We start from the raw sequence: 22346 nt of genomic DNA on the forward strand, positions 1-22346 counted from the left end.
GGTGGAGAACTCTTTCAAACCTCCATCCTGTATTTGCATATCCTGCTTCCATCTGTCTCTGTCTTTTACCGTCCAAACGCAAACTCAAAGAACTGCTCGGCTGCAAAGAAAAAAAACTGATTTAACTTTTCGACAACAGCCTTTACAGACCGGATAGAGTTGGTGCATTGAGCACAGCTTAGCGTGCCGCTCTGTTTTGTTTCCCTCTTTAAAGAAATAATTCTTGTAAAAAAATAAGGGGGGGGGGGGGGGTGTGCCAAAGCCCTGGGAGAGCCCAGCAAGGTGCAGGCCTGTGGCCAGGATATAAGAGGCACGCCGGTCTGGCTCCGCCATTTGTTTGCCCTATTACGGCTCCTCCCCCACCGTGGGGGCAAAATAAGCCCTTTTAATGGACACCGAGACCGTTAAACAGACTTGATCAGTGTGTATTATTTCAAGCAAGACAGCATTTGCAGCAATCTCATTTGGCCTTCACCTTTGTCATCACAGCAAACAGGTCCTGGCTATCAATCCCTTTCTCTGAGGAAGGGAGGCAGATAAGGCTCCCCCGTGTTGTGTTCCCTGCAAATACATCACAGCTTCACTTCACAGATAAGAGGATAATGAAGGCAGAGGCAGCCTAATGAATCCTGGATGTCATGTCTCAGCACAGCCTGATAAAGTTTCTGCTCTCAAATTGTTGGAGAAACGACGTCTTCTGACTCCTTATGAGCAACAGTGCTGCCACTGTGTGCAAGTCTTTCTGCAATTTTGTTGGTTTTTTTGCTTTTGCTTTCGAATCTTTTGTTTGATTGACTTATCGCATCTATGTTGGGAACATGCTGTCTGTTAGTTCCAGCCTTGATTCAAAGGCACTTGTATGTAGAAGTTGAAACAATCATTTCGTTTACGGATTAGTACTTTGTCATTTCTGAAGACGCTAATTGGGGAATTTATCCGTTTATAACGATTACTTACAAAAATGATTAAAAATAAACAAAGAAAACTAAAAAACAAAACTCTAGGCAAATATTACATTTTGGACTTTGGAACATAATCATAATTAACCATATTTTATACGGTCAATGTCCCAAGAGAGTATTGTTTACTGTAAACTAAAACTATGATTAAAATCTGCCAATTATTTTCTTGATTGATCTATTATTAATTTATTTATTAGTCTATATAATTTGAAGAGTCAAAGATGACGTCTGACCAAAAGTCGGAAACCCAAAAGATATTAAATTCACAATATTATAATGAAACAGAAACAAACAAGCAAATCCTCACATTCGAGAAACTGGATCCAATATTTGGCTTACTCTTTACTTTTCAGTTAATTGTGGTTTAAACCAATCCGCTGCCTTGTAAAGATACAGAGACAATGAGCCTCGCGTGTTCAATTATGCACATCAAACGCAACACCAAAGAGTGAGAAAAACTATGAAAATGTGTATGTTTTGTTTTGCCTCTGGATAATTGTATGATGGTCTGTGTGCATGTTTTTATTTTGAACCACTGTGGCTGTCATTTTTGCAGGAGAAGCCAGCGCGTCCACCATGTGGGACAACAACGCCTGGGTGTACTTCTACGACAACACCACAGAGGGAGAGCCTCCCTTCCTCATCCAGGACTTCGTCCACGCCCTGCAGCCCGATGCCCGCTTCATCATCATGCTCAGGGACCCGGTGGAAAGGTGAAAGTAATCTCCGCTTTACTGCCTCGCCCCTGCATATATCTGCACTAACAAAATGCATGCCGGTAACGATGCAGATACAGCTCTGACTCGCACTGCGACATCTTTGTTGCCTCCATCACAGCTGTTTACACTGCAGATACAGACAGATACTTTTTTGGTGTTTACAGGAAACAAAAGGCCTGCTGTCACAGGCGTTGCGTTGCCTTTTACTCAGCCTGGCTGTCAAATGCTTCTCATTATGATGCCTTCGTCAGAGTCGAAGAGAACTTACTGCTGACTGGCTGCAAGGCATTCAGTTTGAACTCCTTTGAGTAGCATTCATTTTATATGAAACTGTTCATTAGTCCTCAAAATTATTATTCATGTTGCCATAAAATATATTCTCAGGGTCAATATCTGTCTCCATATCATGCATTTTTTATACTCAAAAGTTCTCCAGCCAGAGATAAATGCACCCCGTTAAAACCAGATTTAATGACCACTTATTTCAAATATTGTTCATTCAAGTCCATGAAAACTGATCCCCATGCATCCACTCCTGGATCATTTCAATGGCAATCATTTATTGCTGCAATAGCTATCCAGTCCAGTCCGAGGATGACTGCTCAGCCATATTTTTACAAGTTTATAAGTTTTTGTCTTCACTTTGTGCTTGACTTTAAACTACAGTAAGTTGCTGCATGTGTTGCTGCAGGAAACAGATTTTTGATGCAAAACAAAATATGGATGAAAACTGGTTCTGTATCTGAAAAACCTGGGAAACAATGAGTCATGTGTCCTCTTTTTAACAAAGTGAACTCTTCGGGTCCCAGGTTCAGATTTGTTCACAGAGCATCTCCGTTGTCTTGCAGGCTCTACTCAGACTACCTTTACTTCGGTATTTCCAACAAGTCTGCGGAGGATTTCCACGAGAAGGTGTCGGAGTCGCTGCAGCTATTCGAAGGGTGCCTTACGGAGTACACGATGCGCTCCTGTGTGTACAACACTACCATCAACAACGCCATGCCAGTGAGTGCACCCTCCCCTCCCGCTTTTGTCTCGCAGAGGACCGCAACGTAGCCACCAGCGTATTAGCTGGTGGGAAGAAAGAAATAGAAAAGGGAGTAAAAAAAGACCGATGGAGTGAAATCCACACTTCATTAGCACACGCTAAAGCTTGCAGGGCGGACGTCATGAAAGGGACTGGCGTCAACAACACTGTTGAACCACCGAGCCTGGCAGTGTCTACAGCCTCTCTTTGTGTTAGAAAAACAAGTTTACCAGTGGTGTGAACGTCCTTCTTGCTCACAAATAAGACCGAGTCTTAGTGTCAGGCAGGGCTGGGGCCCCAGTGTTGGGCCCCCGGCCAGCTTTCTCCACAGTGCGTTGAGGCAGACTGGCAGGGGGAGGCTGCCTTACACAGAGGTCCTCCTCTCCAACTGCCACTGACAAGCGTTATGGCCCCTCTGAGAGCACGCTTGTCCATCCTCCACTAATATATCTTCAGAGTTATTCGTCCATGTGGAAATACAGTTCAACAACAATTAGGCTGCCTGCAAACGCGCTTGTGAACTCTTATAAAAGATCAACGGCAAATGTGTTTTTTGGGGGATTGTCTCAGGTGTATTTTGAGACACACCCATCACAAGTTAGCCAAGGTGACATCTTTTCTGACCAACAGTCAAAAATGCACAGATATTCCACTCGTGATATACAACACATCCTCACATTTGAGAGACTACAACTTGCGAATGTTTCTATAATTTTTGTAAATGTAACGCTTAATGGATTACAATAATGGGGTAAAAGTAAATACAACAACATCATAAATCACTCGATCCTAGAAGAAACTTCATCTTTCTGAAATCCCTCAACCACACACACACACACACCACATGATACCAGCACATGTTGACATGCCCACGCGTTACCCAGCCGTACCCAAGGGGAAGATGAAAGAGCATGCTGGTGGAATTCCCTCCCTCGGTCTTCCTCGTACATCCCCTTGAAAGAAGTTTAACCCATGCATCCACCCCCGCGTCCTTCCCCTGAGGAGGACGTTCCTTCTGATAGAGCTCGGTTCATCTCACGTCGATTCTCCTATTTTGTGTCCTCAGGTCAGGTTGCAAGTCGGCCTGTACATCGTGTACTTAATGGACTGGCTGACCGTCTTCAGCAGGGAACAGATTCTGGTCCTGCGGTTGGAAGACCATGCCTCAAACAGGAAATACACAATGCACAAAGTCTTTGACTTCCTCAACCTCGGTGAGTAAGCGACACATCCCCAAACAAGATCCTGGTCTGTAATCATTCCCTCTGGTGGCTCCGATCAATACAATTAACAGATCGCTAAAGACGTAGGGAAATGTGAAAAGCCATGTGTAGTTAAAAGGACTCAAGGGAGGTAACTAGGGGATTCTGGTGTCTACCGTGTTAACAAAGAGCAGTGCATGTACTGCATTCGAAAATCCTGTTGATTTTGAAGTGCTTGAGTCGTGTACAGCCCACTAGCTTAGAAAAGAAAATGAAATGTCCCTCAGATGAGGTTCTGAGCTTTCTTACACCTTCTATACAGTACTTTTAGTACCGACCTCTCCTTAGGGTATACAGTAGATTGCTTTCAGTAACAGGCCAGTGTCTGTGTGCTGCAGTCAAAATACAGTCTTGCCCTGTCGTCTGGAAGCCCTCTTGTCTCGCTGGTTCATCCCACAGTTGAGTTGCCCCAAAGCTCAGACTTAGCTCTTCAAAGAGCTGCCAACACCAGCCAAGATGCGATGACCTCCCGGAGCGTCAAATCTTCTGCTCAGAGCACAGCTGATGCACACAGTGACAGAGTAGAGTCCTTTAACTGCATTTTTGTTCCGTTTGTTTGGCGGCAAAATATGAAGCGGCCCAGGAAGGAGGGATGTGAAAGAAGTGCTTGTGTGTGTGTGTGTGTTTTACAGGGCCTCTGACAAAAGAAAAAGAGTCAGAGATCACCAGAAGTCCAGCGTCAAACACCAGGAGGCCGGCTGACAAAAACCTGGGACCCATGCTGCCCATCACCAAAGAGATCCTGCGGGATTTCTACATGCCGTTCAATGAAAAATTGGCCAAAGTGCTGCGGAATGACTCTTTCTTCTGGGAGAAGAACTCGAAACTCTGAACAACCCCGCCTGCCCTTTACTTCGGTTCAAGAAAAAACCACTGATGTTCCAGCCCCTTCATTTGAGCTTCATCGCTCTCAAGTGCCCATGAAAATCAATGTTTGTTTTTTTTAAATATAAATTATTTTCTAAGTTATAAAAACAGAGATGAATCAAAGATAGACAACAGCACAAGAGAGCGTGGTGATGTTGTGTGTGTGAGAGAGAGTGAGAGAGAGAATGAATACAAGAGAGAAAGAGATGTTGGCAAGTCTGGATTGTTTTTGTTTTTTGTGACCAGATGTACAAAATTAAATAGTGAATTCAAAGATAGTAAAACGGAGTCCTGTGTTGTTTGATCCATTTAAAAAAGTAACACGTCTCACAGACCTGAAGAGATGACACCTACTTTAATAGTTTTGTCCTTAGCTGGAATATATCCGAGCACATAAAAGACGTATTAGCCTTGATGATAAATCAGGGTCCCCTTATACTGTACATAGTGAGAAAAAGCTGAATTCATTCGTCTGTAATCAGAGCATAAGTTCAGTGAAACAACACCACCCTCTACTGGACATCACATACCATTGCAATCTTAACATGTATGCTATTGCTGCTGATACCAATAGCAGCAGACCAAAGGCTCAAAACTAAAAGACATCAGATCGAATGAATTCAGGCTTTAAGTGCACACTTGAGATATGAATATGTTGTATTAGAATATGAAATGAGCTAAAAGGGAAATCTAAATGACACATATAATTTGAGTTATGAAGTTGAGTGAGTCACCTGAAAGGCAGCAATGACTCTGATCAAGTCATCACGACAATCTGCTCTCCCTCTGTTGTTGAATGAGTGTCACAAACACTGAATAAACACCGATTAGTAACAAGCTGGAAACAAAACTGTTTGTGATTGGATTTGAAGCTGTTAAATCTGGCAAATGAAACAAAGAGGTTTGAACTCCCGAGACAGAAACACAGCTCGTTCAAATGTACCCGTGAAAAGAATCAACAACCATTGCATGTGTTTATAAACACTGCTGAACATTTTAAATTGAGGAGAAATGATACTTTGACATATTGAAATGCTGAAGTTGGAACATACACTTGTTCTACACCAGAGGGCAGACGAGCATTTAGTAAGTGCAGCACAATCTATCTCGAATCAACAGAAGATTTAGTGTGCTTTAAAAGTCACCCATCAGGAGTCATGCATCTCTTTTCTGGCTGCCTCTCGTTCTCCCCAAACTTCACTTCAAGACAAATTGACCCAAATACCACTGCAAAACCTCCTTTCATAATTAAGAGGAAACCGGCAATCACACAGAGTTATTAAACAATGTGTGACCCCATTCTTCTTCTTGTTGTTTTCAAGAACAATGGAATGCAGCTCTTTCACTGTACAATCTCAAAATGCCAGCAGCTTTAACGACTTCCTCCTCACTGAAATCAAGACTGTCTGAGTGCAAGTCATTTGCATATTTTCTTCGGAGTTGGACGTTCCATCCTGCTGAAGAGGTTCTGCTTCAATGGGAGCCTCCAACCAACTTCAATTCCCTTGGAATTCACAAGCATGATCAACGCTTCTTCCATCCTGTGCTGTATCAGAATACAGTGACTGACAGGAAACTGGACAACTACCGCCACCGACCAAACTCCAGAGACTCTTTGAGACACACATTCAGCCAAATATCCCATCATTTCGCATTCCTTTGTATTGCCTCTGTGCAAAGTGTTGTCATGGGAAATGACAGGGTTTTTTCAGGCAGTATTAGCAGTCTATCAGACAAAAGAATAGTTCAGTCAACCCACTCACATGGAACAGAGTTATAATGCCAGCAGAGTTGATATTTGAGTTGACACGACCCCACCGCATCCCACAAGGACACAGCGAGCTCAACACGGCAGATACTGAGGAGTGATGATATTAAACTCCCCCCCCCCCCCCCCCCCAGAGAGCTTCAGCTCAGAGCCAACAGGTGGATGCTGGGGTGGAGGTGGAGCTAATACAATGCTATATGAGCAGATGCAGCGAGTGTGTGCAGTGGACAGCAGAGTTTGCAAAAAGAGATGGACAGGAACAGCACAGCATGGCACATCGGACTGTCAGCCAAATTGACTTAAATCTATATTCATCTTCAATGTGCAGACTGGACACCAGTGTTTTTAAATTATTATCGTAGACTTTTGAATTGAGATGGAAAAATCAAAACCCAGCAATCCATCTTGCATGCAGCAACATGCTGAAACAAGTGACCTCTGCAGAGATATTACCAACTGTTTCATATCAAAATCAGATCAGTACATGGAAATGAGCTTCAGGTTGGCATTGAATGCTGTTGAGTGTAGCAGATTATTTTATAGGAAATCTAAATGTCATCTAAACCCCAGTTGTTGAAATATTCTCTGATGCTTAGTGGGGTATGAATGAACTGAAATGGACTGTATGCAAGAGAGCAACCATGTTTACGTATCAATATAGCAAATACACAACATTACCCTCAATTACAGTGCGCCAATGGAGCCCCATTTGGGGAGGAACAACACAAATACACAAACATAAACAATATTGATCATTTTAAATCAACAGCATGGAAAATTCACAAAGCATGTTCCAACAAAACAACCAAAATTCATAATTAAAAGCCTGCCAATGAAAATACTTCTCATAGACATGGCAGCAACATTAAAGCAGGAATTAGAGGAAGGTGAGAGGGCCAACAGTGCAGTTAGCAGTTCGGGTTTTTTTCATGGCAGCCTCACTGAATACGTCCACAAGGTGAATATAATAAGGAGTATAAGGAGAGGTTTAGCTATTTAAACCAACAATCAATTGTTCATATTAAGTATTCCTCATATAAAGCTTGATATTGCTTATGTGTGCAATGAAAATGTGTTCACAATGGATTATCTTTGAATAACCGTGAATCTTGTATCTGGAAAGACAAGTATCTTTTTAAGTATGATATTTAGAGTGATATTGTATTTTCTTTTTATGAAAATAATCCCATGAAAAGACAAACTAATTGATCCTGTTAACATGAACATCTATATATATTCCTGTGTGCCAGACCTCCATTGAAATGACCTATTTACTCCTGTTTGAGATATAATTACTACAAATTAAAATGAACAGCTGTTAGAAGAAATTACCCGGAGTTTGTTTTAAATCAAACTTCCAAAAGGTCCAGATTGAGAAAATCTCCCCGGGCAAAGGTCCGGAACATTACAATAATATCTAACTCGCGCTATTTAGTGCCATATATATATAAAATATATTCAAGAAGCCTAGTAGTAGTAACAACGTCTCTGTGTAGTCAACAACTGTCAAATCAAATAAAGAAAGTACACATCAATTATATTTTAACGAATTATTATTCTCAGTTTTCAAATTTAACTGGATGGATTATAAATAATGTATTGGAGTGTATCCAATCATCGGTTTACTAAACACGGGGTTCAGACAGTGGTGGAAGATGTACTCAGATCTCTTACAGAAATGTACATCAGCTGGGGTGTTGGTATATTGATCTAAATAAACTTCAGTTCACCTAAATTACAAAGAAAACTAGTTCTCCCTTCCCTCTCATGGTATCTATTGATGCAGATAGTTTGAATAATTTCTCCCAGGATTCCTTCAAAGATCTGTGTCTGAGATTTTTGATTTCACCCAGGTGTTAAAGACAAATTTCATTGATGGTGCTCACAGTATCAACAATTGACATTTTAAAATTCAAAAGCAACATCTCTTTCCAAAAACGTGCCCTGGATGGATCATCTATCAAACACACTATCGTTTCTTTTGGACTATTTCTTTGGCAGAAGGTTGATTACAGTGAGGCTTGTAGATTATCCAGAGTAACAAAGAGCCTGTTTTTGGAAATATATGTTGCTGTTAAATGTTTCAATGCTGCGAGCACCACAAACTAAATTGCATTCACCTTAATTGTATCGGGCTGGAGACAGATATGTCAAAAACTGGACAAATGAAACTACCTGCTTGGATAGATTCCACGAGAGGACAGTGAGAAATGTTCTTTTCATTGAGGTTTTGGCAGGCAAACTGTTTTTGAATCTGCCCATTTTGTCATTTAGTATGGAGCATGTCTATTTTACACGTTATGATGGTCAAGCTGAAGTTCCTCTGTTTTCTTCCCCTCCTCTGTAGAAAGCTGCAATACATCTGTGGAGGATGTGAGAGTCGGTAAGAGGAAGGCCGCCGCCGATGATGAAGGACCAAAGAGAAAAAAGAAAAGGATGGAGAAGAAGTGTGATGCCTTAAGAGGTCAGTGTTGTTACTATTGCCTTGCTTTTGCTGCTTTGTCTGTCAAAGCACTTTGTAAACTCTGTTTTTAAAGGTGCTATGTAAATAACGTTATTATTATTATTAAATGTAAGGTTTGACCTCATTTTAGTGTAACATTAGGATTTATATGAAGTGAGGGATTCATATTCGAGCTTAGGCAGCATATTGGTGTTACTCTGTATTAAAACATAATGTGTGTTTGTCTGTTCAGCTGAATTTGAGGCCAACTACAAAGAGCAGGATCAGCTTGGTGAAGGAGGATGTGGAACTGTGTTTGGTGGCTATCGCAAAGCAGATAATCTACCTGTAAGTGTTACACACACACAATCTTGCACACACACACACACACACACGATATGGTCAGGGAGTGCTAACACAAGTCTTGTTTGTATCTCGTAGGTTGCCATCAAACACATTCCCAAGGAGCTGATCATCTGCAAAACACCTGGTGAGTGAGCAACACCTGCTGCTGTTCAAATCTTCTGTTTCTGAATGTATTATGGATGAATCATGGTTCTCTCTCATCCTCCACTCTGTTGTGATGTTTCAGGATGAAAATAGGAAGCAGCTGTCCAGGGAGGTTGCCATCATGTTGAAACTGGTGAACAAAACACGTAGATCAGTGAGGATGTCAGCACCCGTGTCTCTATTGGACTGGTACGATCTGGACCAGGAGCTGATCCTGGTGCTGGAGAGACCGAGGACCTATTACAATACATCTCCGGCAAAGGAGGCTCCTTACAAGTGCAGGAGGCCAAGGTAAGCTGCTGGAGGATCCTTGTGTGTCTTTAACTTTTTACAGGAACTTGGAGACTAAAGGATTTCTTTTGCAATTTAAGGTTTATTTTCCTAGTTTTTAGGTCATTGTTTCTGTTGATCGTGGCAACTTTGTATTCACCAAAGTAATTGTTCTGATGGATCAAGAACCAGTAGTGGAGGCAGTCAAACAGTTGGTAGACAAAGCTCAACTAAACTTATTTGGAGGAGAAAAATACACAGATGTGGTTTTTACCCAATCTACTGAAAATCTCTTGTGCATTTCAGTTTGGATGGCTTAAAGATGGTTTTAGAAACGTTGTGTTCTGTAGTTGTAGTCAGCTCAGAGTCACAGCCATGAAAACATGTCAAACCATCCTCCTCTGTGATCCCTCATCTCTCTCTCTCTTTTTGTCTGTCAGATCATACTGAAACAGCTGTTAGATGCAGCAATTGACCTTGAGAAGAAACTAATTTTCCACCGGGACATTAAGCCTGAAAACATCTTGATTGACACCAGCTCGGACGTCCCGCGAGTTCGCCTCATTGACTTTGGTCTGAGCTGCTTCGTCAAGAGAGGAGCCTGTTATCGCATAATCTACGGTAAGATGTCTGGCTTTACTCCTGCTCTTCACTAACTTACCCATCTGTGACTTTTACATTCGGACACAGCTCCTCATCCTCATCCTCACCTTCTTATTATGTCTGTATATTCTAGGTACCCTTGATTTCATGCCCCCAGAGCTCTTTAGTCTTGGTAGGTACAGAGCCGGACCCACCACAGTGTGGCAGATGGGAGCGGTGCTCTTTGAAATGCTCCACAGTGGTGCAGCTTTTAAGACCACCGAGTTCTTGGAAAACCGTCTGAGAATCAGTAAGTAAGAAAGTAAGAAAAACATACTCACGAACATGTCAGGAGAAACATATCTGTTGATTTCAGTTGACATTCTGATGGATCACTGTAGCCGTCACCCTCACCTTTCTTCTCCGTCTTTCTCTCCAGATTGCAAGCATTTTTTTCGAAGATGTTTCATCACAGACCCCAAACAGCGTCCTACCCTGGAGCAGCTCAGAAGTCACCGATGGCTCAATAATACTAACACTACACACAGTCAGGCAGGCAGGCAGACAGACAGACAGACAGTTTTATACTGAGTGAGTCAGACAGGAAGGAGAACGTGAGGAACTCCATCGTCATTCTGCAGGACAAGGTTATGCTACAAAAGATCATCCTGTTCGTAATTGGAATTATTATATTAACATTGTCGAATGTCATGCATCAGTGTCATTCAAATACTAATGCTGCTCAATCTTTGACAGGAAGGAGAACGTGAGGAAGTCGTATTTTTGCAGATCTTGTAGCACACCCAGCCGTCCGAGGAGAGGGGATCTCTCTCTGAATTGCCTTTCCCGAGGTTTCTTCTCATTTTCCTGCCATCAGGATTTTGGGGAGTTTTTCCTCGTTTTCATAGAGAGCTTGGGCTGGGTCAAATGATTCAGTGTATAATGTGATATTTAACACTGAACAATGAAAAAAAACTTGAGTTTTAAATGAACTTTCAAGCTCTTGCCTCCATTATAGTCAAATACACATGGTATTATAAGTGAATCAGGATTTGTAGATAAGGGACACAGTGTTGTTTACTTTTCATCGAACATTTTAGGCCTGATTGAAAGTGTTTCATTGTTTGATGACGTGGGACAAAAAGAAGGCTTGTCCACGTTCAGTTGTACATTAAGTTGCTGGAGCACAACCATTGAGGGCTGTCAAATGCTTGTGCCACAAACACCGAACACCTCCGTTCTTATTATGGAAAGCTGAGTCATTCAGATGTAAATCTGCAGGGCACTGTTATTTTGCCTTAAATTACAGGAGACAGGTTTTCCCAGTTCTTTATTGATCCAGTCTTTAAGAGTTACCTCCTATACTTGTATGTTCACTGCTATAAAGATGTTGCTCTGAGCTTGTTGCCTCCTGTCCCTCATAACTGCACACAAGGCTGGATTGACCTTTTAGGCCATATAGGCTATATTTGTGACCATGTTTTATAAGATGTACACCCTCAGAACCACCGGGCTTCGGGCTGCCAAAGACAGGGATTTGTTGATGACAATTAACAAATGAAATGACGCCAAACCTCTCCTATATAGTATGGTCAATTTCATTTTCACTTCAACAACAACAACAACAACAAAAACAGTATGAATTGCTGCTGGGTATTGTCGATCTAATGACACTAGTGGCGATCTCCTTTCCCAACAGTCGGCTCTGTCTTCCTTCGTTCCTGTATAGATCCTCCTTCCTTTAAAAGAAGACGTCTAGATGCCGACAGCATCACGCTGTCAGTCCCTGAACCTGTAAGATAGGGCGTCACTCACATTAAGGCCACATTTATGGGATTGACAACAGGATGTTGGATGTGGCTGGGAGAAACGTTGTCCCCATGTCCATTTCTCCTCTGTCAGTTCGGATAAGCTTTGAAGCCGGGCTTTAGCCGAGAGTGCCTCTCTCCCTTCAACGTCTTTCCCACCACTTTTCTATTCGCTCCTCATCAAGTTTCTCTGAACAGCTCTGCTCTTCCTTCTCATCGTACTTTAGTCCTCTGTCTGATGAATCTTAAATTCGGCTGTGGTGGACTTTTTAACGTGAGGGATGTTTTGTCACTGTCACCGGTTATTTCCTAAGTTGAATACCTTTTCACCATGACGGCTGGGGGAAGAAAAATGCTGTCAAAGACCACCAACGATGTCACGTTCACCACATCTCCTGCTCGTAACTCTCCCATGATCCTTTCAAGCAGGCTGAGTAAAAATTTTTTTTTTTTAAATGATCTTTTTAAATCAAGGCTATGCGTCTCAACTGTTGTCAATGATTAATGGAGAGCGTCTTGAGATAACAAGAAAGAAAGATTTGGACAAACAACTTTATGCAACAAACTCATTTACTAATCCATCGTGGTGAGTGAGTGCTCTGATAGCCTGCCAGTTATATTTGAAGAGGCTGAGGCCCAGTCATGCCGGCTGATGATGAAAGCAAGTAAAGAACGCAGGAAACAAACAGACGTTTATAAAAACTGGATGAGATTATTCTCCTTCATATTACTCGCAGTAAATTGGGGATATTGAGCTGAACGATCCTGCGAGTCCAGTTCAGTTCTCTAACATTTGTGGGATACTAAATGTTCAGCCCAAAACATCTGTTTGTGATGTACAGTGCTATGCAGTTTTATCTCTTTTGGACACATATTGTAGAAGTAGAAATGATCCCGGGCGTAGCTATTTCTGATTGCCCTGCTTCTTTCTACACTGCCATTGTGATCGATTTGTCAAACTGCTTATCGTTAGTTATATGTTTTCAGGCGGTAAGCATTGTACTTGTAAAGATTGTTGCCCATTTAGGCTCCTGAACAGTTTGTTTTGCTATACCTCCAAAGTCACGGGAAGCCAAGAGCTTTAGAAATACCTTAAACCTCAAGAACTCCTTTTACTGCATGTTTGCGTCGCTTATTTGTCCAAACAGTTCTGTTTAGTCTCCATATGGCTGTATTTTCTTTAATTTTTGCTATTGTTATCAGGCCAAACCCTAAACAAAAGAGGATGTGCTCAACCAGATGTTTCTTATTTGCTTTTTTTCTGGCCTCACAGGCCTCTTGTGCCCTTGCAGTTTTGTCATTGTTCAACAATGGATGCAGTTTGATGCAGGTTGTTGATCTGCATTGACTCCCACCTAAGAATCCAGCCAAGCATTTCACAAGCAACAACATCTGTGTCCGGATGGTCTGTCTCCTTGCAGCAGCTAAACCATGTGTTAAAGATTGATACTGACACAATGCAGGAGAAGAAGCCCTAAAAGTTTGTTTTAGCAAAAACACAACAACAATTTGGCAATAAAGAACACACAGCTTTTAAGTTTATTCTTGCTATTCTTGCTATTCTTGCTATTCTATTCTTGATTCTCTTGCCATTCAAATTAAAAACGGTCACTGTTGCAAACATCTGGACATCTGGTCTCTTTCAGTCACATTCAGCTGGAACATGTCCCATTGAATGTGGACAAGGAATTAGAAACACAGGTGTTCAGGAAGGGAGCGTTTTCAGGGAGGAAACTGAGTGTTGCTGTGCTGAAAGAACGCATCGGTATCCAGGCCACCGAGTAGTAAAACTGACAACGTTACCGAGCAGCTTGAGGTAGTGCAGTCCATACATAAAGAGCTTTTCATCACCAAAAGGTCTGAAGGGGAGACATTCCTACAATCCTCCCCCCCAAACCGCAAACATGAATAAATTGACAATATATTGAACAAACTTGAAGGACGATGACAGATGAAATAGTTTCTGCAGGGATGGTAAAGTATTGCTATAACTGGACAGAGCCAATGCAGAAAGTAGAAAACTATAAAACTATGTTATAGCCAGTGTAAAATACAGATGTCCAAGTACTTTTTGTCCCAACTGACCTGTATAAACAGCTTACTGTGCATGATGACAAGCTATTATTCACATACTGGTGAAAACATTTACTTTTACAGATTATTGGCTTGAAGCCAGTTTGTCTTCACTTTGGCCAATAAGAGGCAGTGGAAACAAGCTGTAGAAACAACACTATCATTCTGTATTATCACCCTTTTAAGTTGACATAGCAAACTTGTTTGCAAACTGTAGCTTATTAATGCACCCTGCAGATATGTAGCAGCATTAGCACTCAGTTGGAGTCTTGGTTTTGGCCATCCGGACATGCAAGTTAATTGTTCCGTCTGCTTTTTGTTCTGTTTTGCTCTCCATCATTTTGGTTCAGCACTACAAGTGACCTCTTTTGCATACATATAGTCATTTGGTACCTTTTTAATGTACAAATATTGATTAAAGCAGCTTTAATTTGTAAAATATGTGAGTATAAGTGTAAGGTTCCCATCCTGTAAGGGCAACATGGCTTCCATATTCATCTCTTCTTACGCTATCGTGCATCATTTTGCACAAGCCTGAGCCTGAAAAGGACTCTTTGAATAACCATGCATTCATCCATACAGTTGTCATTGGCTGTACTTTTTAGTTTTTTTCTCTCGAGTAGAAATGCTCACATATCACTGTAATTTCCCAAAATATCAGGTTTGACTCTGCTTTGATTCTGTATGTAGTCATTACAAAAACAGAAGAAAGAAAAGCATCTCACTGTGCTACTAATCAGGGCTCAAGTATAAAATGTCGCCATAAAAACATCCAATGAAACTGGATCAACCGAAACCTGCTTCAAAACATCTGAAATCTGCTTGAGCACTAGACAGACACCGTAATATAAATATCCCCACCTGGCTGCCCTGTGTGCCGGTCCAGCAAATTGACCATTGCCACATTTCACACGGTTTCCATGGACACAGGAGAAGTACTGCTTGGATCCAACGCCATCCCTTTTACTTTCTTCTGTGATCAGAAATGTTCACAGGAAGAACTGAGCCAAGTTTGAAAGTGATTACAACTAGAATTATTCAGATATATATTTAGTTTCCTGATGTGACCTTTCAACCCTCGAAAAGTTTCGGAAGAACAGTGGAACTGGCCTCACGCGTTCCTTGTCTGTATCATTAAAGTTAAAGTAGCACCAACAGGAAACCCAAACACTGACAGCATCAATGTCATCACTGTGGGGAAATTCAGCATGTCTGTCTTTCAGTTTAAAATGAACCAAGACTTGAGTTCATATCAGGGATGCCAAGGTTTGAGATTCATCCATAATGAAATGCACATGATGTAAAGTAGTGAGTTCAAGGTTGTAATATGCAACCTTTTGGATCCATAAATGTGTCGCATTACATTTCGGTGGATATTTAAACAAAAAATTAAGACAAGGCGGCTTTGTCCCTGTCGTCCTCAATAAAAATCTGAAACTATGAGACATTTTGGCTACAAGCCAGTTTGACACACACAAGGTTAGGTTTGATGGATGATCATAAGAGATGTTTGCATGCTTACAGTTGTGTCTGTGTGTGTACAGAATGTGTGAGATCGCCCACATGAATCAGTTTCCCCTCGTAAAATAATGCAAAAAAAACCACCTCCACATTTGGAAGCAGCTATGGGCACATTGCTGACTTTAATTCATATTACATTTTAAAAGCATGGTTCAGTCAGCGTGTGCATTTGCGTTTTTTACTCCAAGTTCCAATTGCCACTAACACATTTGTCGGGGAACACTTTGCCTTGTCATGTCCTGCTTAACAGTACAAAACCGTCATACATCATTCTTTCCACCCTCAGATTCTCTGTCTCAAAGGAGTCCCCTTTTTCCATCAATTACAAGGTGCAAAAACAGCAGCAGGGCGGTATTTGCCACTGAGCCTCCACACTGTCACTCTGGGCCCTCACGTCCAATTAACGAGGATTTTCTCCCCATAAGAGATGATGGAGCGAGGCAGGAGCCATCACTCTCCCACATTTGGTGTTCTTCACTGAGAAAGACAGCTATTGTCACAACATCCCTGCCTCCACAGCCGGATTAGTAGCTGTTTGATCTGCTTACTTCCGACTGTAGCAGGGATTTCAATGCAGACAGTATGTCTGTCTCAGGCAGCAAGTTGAGGAAAACATGTCACGCTTTAATGAATGTTGAGCGTGCATAAGTACTACACTTTAAAATCCATGTGTGTAGTGGCATAGATTACTCTAGCAGCCAGTGGAAGATACATATCGTCCATATTTAGGGTTTCTCTTTGCTGTAAGCAGTTATTTAGGGCACATTAACAACAACAGCAGTAATTAATTCATGGAGCTTTTATCAAAACAAAATTGCAAGAACATTACACAAAATACAAGCAAGAGCAGGAACATTCTTGGCTGAAACTAATTTGCAAGAATTTGCTTTAAAATACAATAAAACCAAGAACAAGCAACATTCTTGCCCTCTATAATTCATGGCATATTTGGTGGTCCGACTCGCCATTAACAGGGCATCCTACCTCCTGCATTGCCACAGAAAGTTGTCATTGGATGTAAATTGTAATTAGCATTTTGAGATCTTTGAGACTGTTTTAGAGATCCCTATAATGGCTAGATTGTTTTAATGGGAAGACAAAATTGGACAATTTGAGAATGAGAGTTAAAAACCTGGTGAAATAGCACTTAAAAATGAAGAGAACCCATTCAGTGCTCGATGGTGGTCGGTGTCCTTAAACCACAACACACACAGTCAAATCTGTCGCGTTACTATTTCTAAATGGTGGTGAACAGACAGGTTTAGAAATCCTTTACAATGCCATCACATTGCACATTAATGTCTCCTGTAAAGTACTGTAGATCTGCCTCTACACACAGCTACGGTGTCGTCATGCATTTGGAGGAACCTGACACTCTGAGAGCTGCGGTTGTTTCAACGTGTGCAGGGAGGCAGAATATTTTCTTTAAAGCCTTCGAGGTAAAATGCCACATCTCTCTTGGCTGCCTTCCGTGTTTTTCTCCTTCCGTTTCCTCCCTCATTCTTCCACCCAGGCGATTTAGGATGGGTGTTGTCTGGATGAGGAGTGGGCGAACAGCGAATGCCTGCCTAGCTGGACGAAACACTTTGCCAGTCGAGCATAGAGTCTTCCACCCTCGAAGCTGTCCACCCACTCCAGATCCTGTTCAGCCTGCAGCCTGGGCCTCCTTCAGCACCGTTCAGAAGCTATCAGTCTCAGGTGTAAAGTCTGATTTCCATACAACCTATTCAGAGTTCTCTGTATTCGATGTCTATCCACATCAGTAATATGCAATGAAGCAGTGCATTTGAATTTGGCAGCATCCACGCGGGGCACCGGGCTTGTTAAGGCATTATTATCTTTGCCTTAGTGTGCCTTGCCTCAGGTTGACTAAATGTCAGGAGCTGTACTTATTAGCTGTGCAAATATTTTGTGGACTCCCACTTTTCCTTATGACCAAATATTTTAAGCCCAAGGGTAGACTCAGTCTCTGCTTAGAAATAACTCCAAATGCTGCCTAAATGCCAAATATAACACCTTCATGTATCTTAACGATAAATTCTTCAAGCTGGAAAAATATGGTTTCAATCAGGAGTGTGTTGGTCTTTAGGCTTGTTATTGTCTTCTTGTGAAAGTGAGGCTCAATCAGCTGCCGCAGTCATGCTTGTGCGTGTGTGTGTGTGTGTGTGTGTGTGAGAGAGAGAGAGAGAGGGAAGGAGAGCAGAGCTTCATGATGAACAGACAGCTCTGACGAGATGAGGTGTGACACACGGGGCATCCAGTTGGACTGGACGTTCCACAGAGAATTTGTTTCTGTTCTGTTCCAGCGGCTTGTTAAGGTGTAAATTACCGGTACTGCAGAGTCCAAACAGGACTTGGCGGAGACGAGAACAGCCTTTAGAAAATGAGGCAGCTTGAAGAGGAGCAACAAGTTAATTAGCTTTCCCAGTAAAGGGACAGTCAACGCAATAAGTGCACTTTTACTAAACTAAACAGCTGCACATCCAGTGTGACTTACTGTCTGAGACGGATGGATGCTGCTGTTTGTTTGGGAGTGCTTTTTTTTTTCTGCCAGCTTGGACTTCAAACACACCCCGGCCTGGATCAGGATACGCGCCTCTGCTTTTTCTTTGGACACGGATTTGCAAACTGGTTAAGAGCAGTTTAAACCCCCGAGTTGATTCCCACCCACAGGAAAGAAGACACTTTCCTCTAGTTAAAGCCTTCCCTAGACAGAGTGGGAGGAGATGGAGATGAAAGCAGACCCTGAATGTCTCAGAGAGATTTCTATCCCCATTTCACATCTACCCACACCAATAAAATGACTCTGCAATGTGTCAGCAGCCTGCACTGGTTTGAATCTGAAAGACAGAAAGAAAAAAGGTTTATTTTTGAGTCACCTGGCAGCATCTAAAGGAGAGAACTGTACTGTCTGTCTCCCTGCCTCTCCCTCTCCTCTCCCTCATCTCCTGCTCGCTGGGCTTCGCCCTCCCTCACTGCATTTTTCTCAGACTAAGGCGTCCATGGACCCTCTGGCTCCGCTGCTTTCGTCAGTGACTTGGAGCGCTCAGAGAACTTTGTGAACTTTCCGCGTTGGACTGGGAAGGGAGAGGAAAGAGAGCAGTTGATGGGACGCAGGACCGCAGCAGCAGCAGGCTCCTCTGGAGACGGCATCTAGACTCACAGCTGGAGATAATCCCCCCCTCCGGGTCATGACAAGACAGCGCCTCGGCCTCCTGACCCCCCTGGCTCTGCTGGGACTCCTCGTGGGGCTCGCAGACCTCAGCCACGGCTCTGCCGGTGAGGATGAGGACTACTACATGCAGGAGCTGCTGAAAAGAGAGCAGTACAACCAGGTGCAAGTACTGGAGAAGCCTGTGCCCAGCCAAAGCCCCACCAAGAAAGTGCCCAAGGGAAAGGCAGGCAGCGGCAGGCAGACGGATAAAACCACCGCTGATGCAAAATCAGGTAAAAGAACAACTTGAGTAATTTTGGCTTTTCTTAGCAGTCTAACTTTTTTTCTTTCTCTAGAAGTCCATCACAAAATGAACAGAGGCATGGGCACCCAGTCAGCAATAATGCTTTAGTGAAGTAATTATTCTGACCGTTGAGTTCAGTTAGAAAAACGAAACTTCTGATGAAACTTTTGAACTAACCTTGTGAGTCAGTGTTGTCACCAGATGACAGTGTACGGCTAACCGATGGAGCTTTTTCGGGCAGGTTTTAACACTTTTTTTCAATGAAATAAACATGACAGAATTGCATGTATAAAAATAGTAAGGATATGCTTTGGAACTAAAAAGTAAAACACAAATTACATAAAAAAAATAGCACCTGCTTCTGCGTTGTTGTTGTTTTTTTGCATCAGCTGATGCTTTTAAAGTGAAATTTAACTTTCCAGTTGACTTTAAAGCTGAAAGATCAGGGTTGATATTTATTTAAAAGTTATGTTTTCTCAATCAACACGCTCCAGACTTCAGAGGAGCAGCTTCATTCAATTCACATGGTGAGAAAAAACAACAATAAGAATGGTCTCCTCAGGTAGTCTTCCCTCATACACACAGATCAGAGCCACGTTTCTACACAACAGCAGGATTAACAGCCTCACCCAAGGCAGAGGTCACGGCTGCATTACATGTAGGTGCCAGAACACATGCGATATCCACATTTTTTCCAAAAGCACTCTGGATGGGACTCTTGGCACATGCAGTAGCAGGTTTGTAGGTATGTTTGAGATCCTGCCAGGTGATTGGAGGACAACAACAGGCGTGAAGGCTTGTGGTTGGTTGGTGGCAGATGATATGGAGCAGGTGTGTCGACGGTGACCTCATGTTTCAGGCTTCTGGCTCCACATGTCTCAGCAGGGATACCTGCTGCAGGTGGGACTAGAGCAGCAATATGGAATCAGTGAAATCACTGTTTTCCTTTGATGAGAGTTGCCTGTTTTATTTTTTTATCTGATCACACAGCATCATAAGAGAAACTGTCATGATGTGTTCAAGTCAAGAAGTGAAATGTAAAAGTGACTCGATTCATTGAAACACTGTACTTAAAGCTGCACTAATTAATGCTTTCATTGCAACTGCTTGCTAACATTAACATGACAGCTTTGAAAGGTGATAAACTGTCGAGACCGTGTTTAGAGCTCCTCCTGCTGCTCTGAAGTGCAACATAAATGAATCAATGAAAAATAAGATCAACAAATAAATACATACAAAATAATGAATGAATACATACAAAATAATAAATAAATACATACATACATACATAAAGAAATAAAGAAATAATTATAACACGTTCATTTACAGTAGCTTTTTGAGAGCTGCTGGTTCTTGAACCTTCCATTTTAGATACATTTTGTTAAAGGCTGTTGTTGGGTAAAAACTATCTTGCCTTGTTTCACCTTAATAATACAACTAATTCTTGACATTATATAGAAATGTTTTCTCAACCTGTAGAGTAACATTGAGACCTTTTTGTGTTAAATGGTGTGTTCAATGGTCCAAGTTCCATACAGTCTGACAAACCAAATCTCTAAATTGGAGATTTTATTATGTTTCTCCAAAACCTTAATTTCTTCCTGTTATTTATAGTTAAAAACTTTACCACGAGATATTTTCATTCATTCCAAAAGTGAACTTATAAGACGATATCTCAATTTCGTATTTTGTTTTTAACCAATGGTCACGAATGATTTAAAACTCTAAAGTTTTGGATATTTCAATGCATTGCTTAAGTAGTACCTTTAAAGGTACTTAAACGTTTTTTTAAAGACATTTACTATTAACCTGAAGTCGCCTTGAATATTGCCTGTACCTCACCAACATCTCAATGATCGTATCTCAAAGCCTTTTATATCTGTTGCGCTGAACATATGCAGCCTGGAGCTGAGAATTCAACCTATCCCCGGAATGAGACGAGGCTAAAGACTTTCAGATGTGAGAAGGATCTCTATCATGTGGGGCCTATCCTGAGCCTGACACTCAAATAAAAAGCACACGCCTCCATGACTCCCTGCCTCCATCCTGTCTCTTGTACAGGCTGCTGCCATGACTGATTTGAACCTTGAGGAAGTTAAGTTCTACAAATCACTGCAAAGATCTTTCATGAGCATCGGCTTGGCCAATGTGCATGCGAGACATACTGTAATTGAATGTAAGGAGCACAAGAGTTAAATGTTTTTAAATGATCTTGGTTGAGATCCCAATCCTGGATCTATCCATATGTGTGGGACTGAATCTAGCCAACCTTTTTTTCTTCTTCTATGTCAACACTTTCTCCCTCTCTGTCAACAACAATAAATCAGCAGCTTTTAAGGTGATTGGACCTCTCCAAGCTCCTTTTGAAAATGGAATTTTTTTTATTTCTGTTCCTGCATTAATGCCATTTCCTTCCTTCCTCAGTGAAAACAGCCAACAAAAAGGCAGACAAGAACAAGAAGAGTGCTCAGAAAACCCCAAACAGCATCTCAGAAGGGGACGGTCAATACAACTCGATAAAAGAGGGTGAGTGAACAACCGCTGACACGCTCGCTTGTTATGGGAAATTCATGACCTCATAATGTGTCTTCCCTCCAATGTGCATGGATCATATCCTCGCTTTCACAGGAGCCGTTAGGACGGGAGAAAAGAAACAAACTCTCTCAGAGATGACAAATATTTTGGAAAAGGGAAGAGTGTTTCTGAGAGCATATTTTCCCTCAGAGAGAAAAAGTCTGGCAATATATACGACGCTGCTCTCAGAAGTGGAGTCAAGCCGCACAGACATGGACGTCTTCTCTGCCTATGAAGAATTGTGTTTTGGTTTCCATGGATCACGATATATTTGCTAAACTGAAGCCAGGATGCCCCTGTAGCCTTCCTGTCATGTCAGATGACAGATTAAGCTGGCTCGACTAAGAGCGTGATTTAGGGCAAAGCACAGACTTTCCACAGCCCTGAACGTTGTGATATTAACCCTATTAGCCTTATTGACACAGTGTCAGACATTTCTAGCTTAATGAGAAGCTGTATTTAAAAATTCTCAGAGGTTAAGAGAGGCTGTGCTGGTCAACTG

At 41.9% G+C, this 22346-nt stretch overlaps 2 protein-coding genes across 4 annotated transcripts in view; both read left to right on the plus strand.

Moving 5' to 3' along the window:
• chst15 (carbohydrate sulfotransferase 15) overlaps positions 1-5076 on the plus strand; it is a 31563-nt gene extending 26487 nt beyond the window's left edge. For both annotated transcript variants that reach the window (XM_079293829.1, XM_079293830.1), the window contains exons 5-8: positions 1519-1675; positions 2530-2686; positions 3775-3922; positions 4603-5076. In XM_079293829.1, the coding sequence (XP_079149955.1) occupies positions 1519-1675; positions 2530-2686; positions 3775-3922; positions 4603-4802 (662 nt within the window). In that variant the 3' untranslated portion in view covers positions 4803-5076. The remainder of the gene's footprint in view (positions 1-1518; positions 1676-2529; positions 2687-3774; positions 3923-4602) is intronic.
• A 13355-nt stretch (positions 5077-18431) lies between these two features.
• Positions 18432-22346, plus strand: part of cpxm2 (carboxypeptidase X (M14 family), member 2) — a 29409-nt gene continuing 25494 nt past the window's right edge. Inside the window, exons 1-2 of one of the 2 annotated variants that reach the window (XM_079293684.1) lie at positions 18432-19259; positions 21695-21796. In XM_079293684.1, the coding sequence (XP_079149810.1) occupies positions 19004-19259; positions 21695-21796 (358 nt within the window). In that variant the 5' untranslated portion in view covers positions 18432-19003. The remainder of the gene's footprint in view (positions 19260-21694; positions 21797-22346) is intronic. The other variant, XM_079293683.1, reaches the window with a different exon arrangement.

Source organism: Melanostigma gelatinosum, assembly GCF_949748355.1.
Source record: "Melanostigma gelatinosum genome assembly, chromosome: 21".
NCBI classification, from domain to species: domain Eukaryota; kingdom Metazoa; phylum Chordata; class Actinopteri; order Perciformes; family Zoarcidae; genus Melanostigma; species Melanostigma gelatinosum.